Source organism: Mus caroli, chromosome 11, assembly GCF_900094665.2.
Source record: "Mus caroli chromosome 11, CAROLI_EIJ_v1.1, whole genome shotgun sequence".
Lineage (NCBI taxonomy): Eukaryota > Metazoa > Chordata > Mammalia > Rodentia > Muridae > Mus > Mus caroli.
The window spans coordinates 63311177-63321932 of NC_034580.1; the positions used below are offsets into that span (position 1 = coordinate 63311177).

The following is a 10756-nucleotide window of genomic DNA, read 5'->3' on the forward strand; positions in this document are numbered from 1 at the left end:
TGAAAGGTGCCGGAGGGAATAGAGAGGCCACCTCAACAAGTGAGTGAGGTTAACCGGGAAGGGATGATGCACACCTTTCATCACAGCACTCAGGAAGCAGAGGCAGGCGGATTTCTGAGTCCAAGGCCAGCCTGGTCTATAGAGTGATTTCCAGGACAGCCAGGATTACACAGAGAAACCCTATCTTGAAAACAAAGCAAAACAAAACAAAAAGAGAGAGGTGGGTGGGGAGTTAGTGGGTTCATAGGTTAGAGGGCAAACCATGAGTGCCTCAGAACCAGGCAGCTTGTTGCTAGGTAACCAGATCTCCTATCACCGCAAGAGCGCATCATACTAAGGCAGCCTCTAGCTGGTTTCTGCTGTGTCTCTCAGCTCCCACTCTCTGTGGGACTTTGAAAGCAGCAGGAGGAGAGGAGACCGAGAACCCAGCCACTATCCCCTGAGTGCCCTGTGGTACTGTCACTCACCATTTCACTTTAAAAAGTAGGCCACCGGGGCTGTTAGGTAGCTGCCACCATGAGTTTGGGCATGATGGAAGAGGAGGACTTGGCCGAATACTTCCGGCTACAGTATGGGGAGCGGCTGCTTCAACTGCTGCAGTGAGTGCTTGGTATAGAGCCTGTCTATCTCGCCTCTGAGCTTGGGACCACTCTTACCCTCATGATGATGCTCTGCTGCCAGGTGTTTCCTCTCCTACAGCCCAGTGCTCCTAATTGCCTTACCCCATGACCCAACTCCACCCTGACTCTGGGCCCCCATCACTCAATCACCCCCCAAAAGCCCTCGTAGACCTCTCTCCTCTCACACAGCTCCTTTCATTAAGGTGAGAGCGGAAACCTCTTTTCCTTCCCATGGGCATCCATCTCTGAGGTGCTCCCTCCCCGATCCTGCTCCTGCCTCTCAGAGGGCCCTGTTCCCCTTTCACTGTTCTCGGGCAGGAAGTTCCCAAATGTTGAGGAGCAGTCAGACTCCCCCTCTATCCAGCTCCTGGAGAAGAAGAAAGAGGCCAAGATCATGCAGGAGGCCATGGAACATAAGAAGGAGGTGAGGTGGGGAGTTGTGGGTGATAAGGGTAGGGGTACAGGGTAGGGAATGGATTGGCTGGGGCTCGAGGTTAATGGATGGTGGGCCCTCGCTTTGGGGGTGGGGTGGCTACAACTGGTTCTGGTCTCTTTCCTCCACAGAGAACAGAAAGGGTCTGAGTCTTGGGGGAACTAGGGTCATGGGATACTATACTAGGGTCTCTGTACAGGATAGAGTGCAAACTACAAGTCCTTCTGTAACTACACTTCATTTGAGGAGTTGGGGATTTAACCCCTGGCGACTTCTTTTCCACTGAGCTACATCATCAGCGTTCCAAGAGCCCCCCAGGCTAAAGGATAAAACACTTTGGGCAAATGATGTTAGAATCTTTCTGAGAACCCATGTCAGGTGGCTGGCTCCCTGACTTTCACCTTCTCACATGCCCTACAGGCATTCCAGCGGAGAATGGAAACGCTGAACTTGCGCTGGGAAGAACTAGGTATTAAGGAAGAGCAGCTGAAGGCCCATATCCAGAAGTTCGAGCAATTCATCCAGGTATGAAGTGGGGTGAGCTGCAGTAGGCAGAGACTTTACACTGCACTGGGCCAGGTGGCTCTTTCCCTCTACTTGACTTTGTGGACTCCCCATGCTCCCAACCCCCGGGATTAAAGGTGGTCTTCCCTGGTCCAGGAGTGCCTGATCTTTCCCAGGCATCTTCTATATTCTATCTACCTCTATCTGAGATGTCCCATTTACCTGCCAGTCTCTGCTCTCTACTTGACCCTTTCCTGTTTCCTTGCCAGTACCCAGGTGGCTGGGTGGACGAGTGGGTGTGATGGATACAGAAGTGAGTCAGAGGGGCTTGGTCACGCCCTCACTGTATCCCTCCCTCTTTGTCCTTGCATTGAAAGCAAGGGACAGATGAAGGCAGGAAACCATTGCAATGAAGGACCATGAAGCAAAGAGACTAGTAAGAGACTCAAGAATCTTGACCTTGATTCTTGGTTAGGGAGTTAAGCAATGTCCCCTTTCTTCCTTCTAAGATCTCAGTGATCCGGAGGAACCAATGAGCACAGATGGGTAGTGATAAGCAGGAGCAAGAATGTGTGCTGAAGTGTGCTAAAGCAGCCACACTGGAAGATTTGTACAGCGCGGATGATGGCTTCCATGCTTACATAGATGTCGCCTCTCCCCTAGTTCTTCCCCACCTATACACTCTTAACTCCTCCCAGAGACACTAGGGCACACACAACTAAGGCACACTTGCATCCAACTGGTTGGAAGGAGTGACTGGGTACTCAAGGGAGGGTCCCCTGATCCTTCCCCACCCCTTACACTGAGGGAGCACCAACAGTCAGCCAGCCCAGCTGTGATGGATTTTCTGTGGCTGGGCCCTAGAGATGACAGCAGTTTGGTCAGAGGATGGCCCTCTTCATCAGTACTTAGAGGAATGATTTGGGCTGGCAAGATGGCTCCGTAGGTGAAAGTACTTACCGCCAAGGCTGAGAGCCTGAGCTAGACCCTCTGGGACCTACATGCATGTTAGAAAAAAAAGAGAGAATTGACTCCCCCGAGTTTTCCTCTGATCTCTGGGCGTGCACTGTAGCATGCACACAGGCATACAGGTGCATAGACAAAAATAAATAACAATGTAAACAAAACAAAAACCTCACTCAGACTTGTTGGCCAGCAATCCTCCAGGACCAGCAGTAGAGAAGTCCTGAGCAGTTGGGAGCTGTTGCAAGGGGAGCTCACTGCTGCCCTCTCCTGGAGGAACCCTGCTCTTAGGGTTCCTTATTCTATGCACAACTGGGCAGAGCAGGGATATCAGCGTTCTGAGATACAGTCCTCCTGGACCAGAGCAAAGTTGATGGAGTATTGAAGAGGACAGGAAGTCTGAGAGTTAAGGACTCTCCAAATGACTTCCAGGAAGTCAGAAGCTGTGGAATCTCCTGGTACTCTTCGCAAATACAGACGCTGGTAACTTCTTCCTTCTTCTGCCTCTAGCAGGTCTCGGGTTGAGACCACACACCTATAGGTGTTTAAAAACTTTCTAGGTGATTCATATATGACTGATTTGGGATCCCCCGGGGCCTCTCTGGTGCTTTGGAGCAGGGCACATATCTGGTGCGTTTCTCCATCCCCCCTAAATGTCCCCACCATCCTTGTTCATCCATGAGGAATCATGGGGGCCCATGACGAGAAAAGAGACACCTGGTGACATCTGGTCAAGTGCAAGGGGTTGACTTGCACTGGTCCTGATGCTGCAGAAAGAAGAGGCAGGGTCAGTAGCTGAGCCTCATCCCTCCTGCGTGCAGAATCCAGTTACCACTGTCATCTCCTCTAGCCCTGGTCGATGCCAGTCTGGACTGTCAGAAGCATTTAACATATGGTTCCATTACTACTGTCATGGGCTTTGTAGGAAGAGAGGGCTACCACCTCTCAGCTAACAGCTGGAGAAACAGAAGCACTATGTACCAAATCAGGAGACCATGTGGACTTCCCAGTCCCGGCTGAGCCATCTGCCCCGTGACAAATGGCCACCACTAAAATCAGAAATCACAAAAGCTCTGCCAAAGGCTTCCTGCTTCCACTCAGTCTTTGTCGGCTTTCTTGGATGCAAGCTTGATCTTCCTCCACCTCCCTCTTTCTGTGTGCTCTCTTCCCATCCCTGCCCCCCTCTGAAGCCCAGAGACAAACTCCCACAGAAGCAGAATTTCCTGCTTGTCCTTCCTAAGGCCACCTCTTGAGCTGAATTACTGAACTCACAGCCTCCTCAGGCCACAGAAGCCCCTCAGCTTTACTAAGTCCCTTCACTTAACGAAAACCTCACCAAGTCCTTTTCTTTCACACCCCGTTTCCAACATGGGCAACCCAGCAAGCTCTGCCTGCCCTCTGGTGATCTGAGCTCAGCAGACAGAAGGGGCAAAGGGTATCTATCACCAGCCCCAGGTAGGCCAGGGTCTCAGGAGGAAAGGGCGAACAGCTTGCCTGATTTACACTGCCTTCCTCATCCCAGGAGAACGACCAGAAACGGATCCGAGCCCTAAAAAAAGCCAACAAGGAGCGTGAACTGAAACGACTGCGCCTGCGGGAGCTGGCCAAGGCCAAGCAGGAGATGATGGCACTGAGGCTGGAACACCAGAAGCTGAGTATCAAGCTGCAAGACTACGCCATCTTCAACAAGTACCTGGAGAAGGTGGTGGAGAACTCTGAGGTGGGTCCCAGGGCTGGAGGCGCCACACCACAGGGCCCTTTGTCACAACCCTTCAAGTTAATGGAATAGAGTTCAGCTCCAGCTGGCTAGGGTTTGGGGGCCCTTGGAATCGTTATCCTGATCTGGGGAGGGGAGGGGCAGTGGCCCTGGGAGATGGATGGCCAAGCCCCCTCCAACCACCCCACCTACTATGAGATTGGGTGGGGCTCTCAAAGCAGGAGGCTGTGCACATCTATACCTCTATGTGTGGGTTGTGTGTTTACATCTGTGTTTGTGTATGTCTGAGAGAGAGAGAGAAAGAGAGAGAGAGAGAGAGAGTTGAGAGAAAGGAAAAGTGGAAAAGTACCTACCCTCCAAAGACCAGGAGCACTTAGTATGCGATAGAGGCTGACTGGGAGTTTACAGAGGCCATCCCTGGAATGAAGGAGATGAAGACACCTGCCCAGGGTCTCACAACTTGGAAATGGCAGAGCTCCATATTTTCTCCACTCTCCTGAGGGCCCCTCCAGGCCGTAAGCACCCTGTGTCTCGGCAGGACCTGTCACCCAACCCAGGAATTTTTAGCCCTCTTCCTGCAGCACCTCTTGCAACATATAATGTCATTGCTCCTATGACACCTCCTCCCTCCTTCCCAGGGCCCTCTGGGGTTTCCTCTTCCCAAATTCTTCCTTAAGCAAGACTGACTGTGCCTCAGACTACAGTCCCACCATAACTGTGCTTCATTCTTCCCCCACACCCCAGTCCTGAAGCCATCAATCAGATATGGTCCAGTCTGCTTCTTACGTATTTCTGGAATCTAACCCCTGCCCCTTCCTCATTCCTCGCGCTGCGTGCTTCAGCTGTGTTACCTCTGCCCTTTGCCCTTTTACATTCTACAGCCTCCTCCCCCACTCCTCTTTCTCTTCCTCTCCTCCTCCTCCTCCCTGCCCCTCTCCTGATCCTTTTCTCCCTCTCTGTCCCCTATACTGCAAAGCATAGAGAAAAACTTAACCTTTCAAGAACTCAGACAAGGCTTTGTCTAATCTTAATATTTTCCTGGTTTCTTTTTCTTTTTTCCCTCTGAAATAAAACACTACTGGGAACTTAAGCCCCTTATATGTCCTTCCAAATTTCAATCTTTCTTTCCTCTCTTCAGGGATCACCGGTATCATAGCATTTAAATTTATTATTTTCATGACTGTTTTCCTTATTTTGTGATGTATCAGCTGCCCATATATATTCCTCTATGATTTGTCTTTTTTCAATTTTCTTTCTTCCTTCCTTTCTTAATTTCTTTTTCTTTCTTTATTTATTTTATTTTATTTTATTTGTCAGTGTCTCACTATCTACTCCTGGCTAGCCCCAAATTCAAGATCTTCCTCTCTCTGCCTCCCAAGTGCTGGGATTGCCATGCCCACATCAAACTCTTGATTCTTTATAGTGTTCAGAATAAAAAATTAGCTTGTCAGCAGCCTCCAAACATGGCCTTTTGTGTCATGAACTCATGGATTTGAATCCATGTTTCATCCTTTTGTATTTATTCTCACTGATGCTCAAATCGTCCCCTCTTTGGACAAGCAGGGGCCTCTTTAAGCTGGCACCTGAGCTTTTGACATCAGAATAGAATTGCCAGATTCCTTCCTGGTAGCTCTGATTGGACCCATTCATTCTAACTTCTGTCTGCCAGTGGTGTTTGCTGAAAGAACTGTAGGTAATAGAGACAGGACATGGGCTCTCTGCCTCCTGAGACAAAAACTCTTCATGGGTAATGTTCATACTCTTCCTAGTTTTCTGGAGTGTTCTGTCTCTCTCTCTCTCTCTCTCTCTCTCTCTCTCTGTGTGTGTGTGTGTGTGTGTGTGTGTGTGTGTGTGTGTTACCAGCACTTGAACCCAGGTCTTCGTATGTGTTAGGTAAGCACTCTACCACTGTGCTGCACCCCAGCCCTTATTTTAGTTTGACACAGGATCTTACTAAGTTATCCAGACTGTTCTCAGACTCACTTACTATATAGCCCGGGTAGGCCTTGGACTCGGAAACCTCTAGTCTCCACCTGCCTCTGCCTGGCTAGCCTCATGTCAGTCTTCCTGTCTCCCCAAAATACTTTTCTGGCTGTTCCAACCTCCTCTACCACTGGCTGGAGTGGTCTTCCTCAAGAAGCACATTTGGAAAAACAGGAGCAGGACTGTTCCTGGACACCAATCTGCCACCACCAACTGTTATGATATGCCCAGAGAGTCCCTGAGCAGGCACGATGCCATAGCTCCTGGGGAGATGCACTGGTGCCATGAAACTGGAGGTCACATTGCCCTCTATAGATATGCTTGCTGGGCAAACTCTGTGCTTCTGGGCCCCACTGGAGCAGGTGACCTGAGCCTTGCTTACCCCCTGACCTCACTGGCTTACCCCTCTTCAGCACCACTTCTGATACAGATGATGAACAAAGGCTTAAGGGAGTTAGTGTCTGGGCCCTGTGCAGCCCCACGCCCCAGTCCTAAAGATGGTTTATCACTGTCTATCCTCCCTGTACCCAACCACCCTCTAGGCTATAAATTTCAAAAGAATGGGGTCTGGCTTTCTTATCTCCTGCTCTGTCACTAGCCTTTTAGCATAGCTCCTGGCCTGTGAATGGCTTCTGGAACATTCTTGATATATAGGATTGCCTTAGGAGGCAAAGTGCTTTTCCATCAGCAATTCTTAATTCTAGCTCAGCCTGGAACTACCTAGAGATATCTTGCAAAATTTTAATTCGATAAGGGCCCCTGTAAGACAAATTAATAATCTGAATCTCTGGGATTGAAGCTTGGTAAGTATCTTTTTTTAAAGGGTCCTCAGCTGGTTCTGATATGCGGCTGGCATTAGAAACATCAGGTCCAGCTGTGCAATCCTCCCACATCTGGGACATAGCCCGTATAAACTCAGGAGAAGCCAACATTCTCACAATACCTATTTATGGCTGTGGCTTGCCGGCCCTGGTTTCCAGATGTCCAGGCCAGAGGTTATGGGCTGAGATGGCTGAATAGATGGCCCTCGGAAGCCAGCTATTCGGTGATCCAAGCCCACTGGCCCCTCAGTTTGAAGAGATCCACGAGGTGATTGCCCGCTACAAGACCCTGGTGAGCATGCACCATGACCTCATGCAGTCGGCTCAAGAAGGCCAGGAGAAGATTGAACGTGCCAAGGCGCGGCTGGCCCGCTACATGGAGGAGAAGGATGATGAGATCCTTCAGCACAACAACGAGCTGGCCCGCCTGCAGATGCGCTTTGACCGGGCCCGCAGTGATGTCATCTTTTGGGTAAGCTTTGGGCCCAGTACAGGGCTGGTGGGGGTGGGGGTTCCTGGCTATATTTCTGCATGTGTGCACACTTGCATGCGCGCGCGTGCACACACACACACAGAAAGAGAGAGTCAGAGAGTCTCCGCCTCCTGGGTTACACTTACACACATTGCCACCACATCTCTCCCCAGGAATCTCGCTGGGCACACATCCAAAACACGGCAGCCAAGAAGACCCTCCTGCTTGGCACCATTAAGATGGCGACGCTGAACCTCTTCCAGATCGTGAGCAAGCAGCTGAAGGAATCCACCCAAGTGTCCCTGGAGGACACACACAAACAACTAGACATGGTAGGTGGATGCGGAGCTGGGTCCAGCAGGGCGGCAGGGTCAAGGAGGTTCTGAATTGGCGAACTGAAGGAGTGAACCAGGCAGAGTAGTAGCCCTCAAATAACTCAGTGTCAGGATCACCTAGTGGTGGGACTGGGGAATCTCAGATGAGAACCCATGGACTTACATAGTTAGTAATTGCCCACCTTACACTGCGGATCAGGGTTCCACACATTGAGACCTACCACATTAGCACCCGGAATCCTTGTTAGCTTCAAACCACAGGGCAAGACTAGGGACCCACTGTTGAACTCATTGGTCATGCAGAACCGTCTTGTTGGCCATGCGTGGCAACGCAGAGTCTGTGGTGTGAGGGAGGCTGTATGAGACTGAGCCTAACTGCTGCCTTCTCCACCTGTGTGGCCCTGGGGCCAAGCTGGGTTCCTTCTCCGAAAGCTGACTGCATCTACCCTTCAGTTGATGTTCAGAAATAGTTTTCAACCGCTTAGATTTCCAGGGAAAGCCACGGCTAGGGCTCTGAACATGGATCCCCACGCTTGAATAGCGAGCACCTTACCAACTGAGCCATCTCCCCAGTCCTCGAGATAGCACGGTTGATTGAAACTCCAAAAAAAGCTCCTTGTGTGGGGAGAGCAGCATCGGTAGACACTTTGTCCATTCCCTTTAATGTCTGGCTCAATAGTAGGTAGATTTGCTGTTTGTCCTTGTTGTCACCCTGTTCTGACAGGACAGCAAGGAAACTGCTGTGGTAAAGGAGACCATGTGCTTTTGAGGGATAGGTGCTGTCTTGGTGTCATGGTGATCTTGACTTCTAAGATCTCCTGGTGTGCTCCTCTCTCTTCCTTTAGCTGTCCTGACCAAAGATGCCCTGAGACGTGGTGCCTTGCAGCTCACAGCCCCAACCTGCTCATTCCCTGCTCTGCTCTGAGCTTCCAACCCCGTCTACTCCAAGCTCTGAGCTTCTTGAATCCTTGAGGATTTTTCTCAAGTTTTATTTTCCGGAGTCAAAACTTCCGGAAGTGCGCCTGGCAAGGAAAGTCAAGCCCAGATTTCCCCTGCCAGGCGATGCACCTCATGCTTCACAGAGCCTGTCCTAAGATATCTCTATCTTCATCCCCACGGAATGTAAGCGCACTGACAGAAATTCAAACTGCTAAGCAGCTCACGCAAACAAACAAACAAACAAAGAGGTGAGAGAGTATAAGCGAAACAGGAGGTTGAGCACATATTCTGCCCCTGAGTGGAGGGTCACCTTCTGAAGAAGAGAAACCAGGTTGGGTGTGCGGCTAAGCGCTACAACATGCGCCCCGCATGCACACACGCACGAGGCCCTGGCTTCCATCCCCAGAATGAAAATATTTCTTCAGAGCTGTTTTTGTGTGGAGCCCAGCTGGGTCTTCTTAGCCTCAGAGTCTATCCGGGGTCACTCTGACCACAGGCTTTTAAAACAGAAGTCGGTGAATAGAATTTAAATTTCCCTTGAGGACAGGACCCCATCACAGGGAGCATCAGGCAAGCTCTTTGATGTTGCCAGAGGGCGTTTACAGCCCTGTCTGCAAAATGCTTCACTCTGAGGCCTGCTTGGGACTGGCTCTCTTTCTTCCTCCTGTACATTCCTGACTACCTCTTAGCAAGTCCCAGCCCTGACCTTACTGTGCTGAGTCCACTGTCATGGTTTAAACCCATAGGCTCATAGGTCCTTGTCCCCAGCTTGTGGCACTGGTTTGGGAAGATGAAACCTTTAACAGCAAAGCATGCCTAGCAGAAGTAGGTTACTAGGTGCAGGTCTTTGAAGGTGACAACTGATCCACCCACTCCAGTCACACTCTCTGCTTTCTGGTTCCCTCTCCAAGTGAATAGCTACTACAGAACACTCCTACCATCGCAGATGAAGTCACTCCACCATGTCTTCCAAGGTAGGCCTTGAGTTTTGAAGGCCACGCCCCCTTTAAGTTGCTTCTGTCGTGTATTTTGAGCACAGTGCCTAGAAAAGTCACTAATAGATCTGCTAAACCCGATTCTTAAGGTCACCTAGGACATCTGTGAACCGAGGCAATGCAGCAGCCTCGGGAAGTCAAGGATGAGGGCATTGAGGTCCTTCCAAGGAGATGCTCCATCTTAAGACTTGGGCAGTTTGGCTGGGTGAAACCAATGCTGTCTCCCTGTCTTGATAGATCCAGCAGTTTATACAAGACCTGTCAGACATCTGGACAGAAGTAAAGAAGAAAGAACAACAGCAAGTCCGGATATAAGGAAGCAACATGCTTCTAGAATGTTCCAAGACACTTGAGAGAAAAGAGCTAGGAAAGAGAAGGTTCCTGGTGAGCCTGTGGTCTAGTCCCCCTAGTCCAGCTGTTGAAGACCAACTGCTTCCTGATGATGAACCACCTCCCCACCCCACCCCCATCCTCCCCGTTGGCTTTCCCCTCCAGCCTCAGTTTGTCCCATCCCTAAAAACATTAAATGTTATAAGAAGTTGGCTCTGAAATTACTTCTCCTTTCGAAAATAGGTTCATGGGGAAGAGCCAATGAGGGGAGAGACCCACAAGTGCCCCATCTAAGAACAGCTCACTCTCAGCTTTCTGCTCTGGCAGGGCTGCTGGAAAGCCAGACGCCATGCCTTTCACTGGGTGTCTCTGGGGCTTTAGACCAGCAAGCACACCCTGTCTCAAGAGATTAAGGTGGGGAGCAGGACAATTAATATCTTCCCCTGGAGTCTGCACATGCACAAATGGGTCCATGTACTGGCACAAATATGCTTACAACACACATGTACACATGCATACACATGTGTACATACTCCCGTGTACACACACACACACACACAATTGAATAGCTATTGCTTTATAATCCGGAGAGATAACTCAGCAGTTAAAAGCACTGATTGTTCTTCCAGAGAACCCAGCACCCA

General features: G+C 50.3%; 1 protein-coding gene across 1 annotated transcript; it reads left to right on the forward strand.

Moving 5' to 3' along the window:
* The first annotated feature begins 316 nt into the window (after positions 1-316).
* Positions 317-10319, forward strand: Ccdc42 (coiled-coil domain containing 42). Its single transcript, XM_021177530.1, has 7 exons — positions 317-599; positions 939-1044; positions 1474-1578; positions 4043-4240; positions 7292-7513; positions 7687-7845; positions 10020-10319. The coding sequence occupies exons 1-7, from the start codon at positions 517-519 to the stop codon at positions 10095-10097; spliced, it is 951 nt and encodes a 316-aa protein (XP_021033189.1). The 5' UTR covers positions 317-516; the 3' UTR covers positions 10098-10319.
* Positions 10320-10756: the final 437 nt, after the last annotated feature.

What these genes read in the sequence shown, in the direction of transcription:
- Ccdc42 (XM_021177530.1), top strand. Translation starts at nt 517, where the DNA reads ATGAGTTTGGGCATGATGGAAGAGGAGGACTTGGCCGAATACTTCCGG. An exon ending in AGTTCGAGCAATTCATCCAG is followed by an intron (nt 1,579 to 4,042) that starts GTATGAAGTGGG and finishes TCCTCATCCCAG; the next exon opens with GAGAACGACCAGAAACGGAT. An exon ending in AGGTGGTGGAGAACTCTGAG is followed by an intron (nt 4,241 to 7,291) that starts GTGGGTCCCAGG and finishes CTGGCCCCTCAG; the next exon opens with TTTGAAGAGATCCACGAGGT.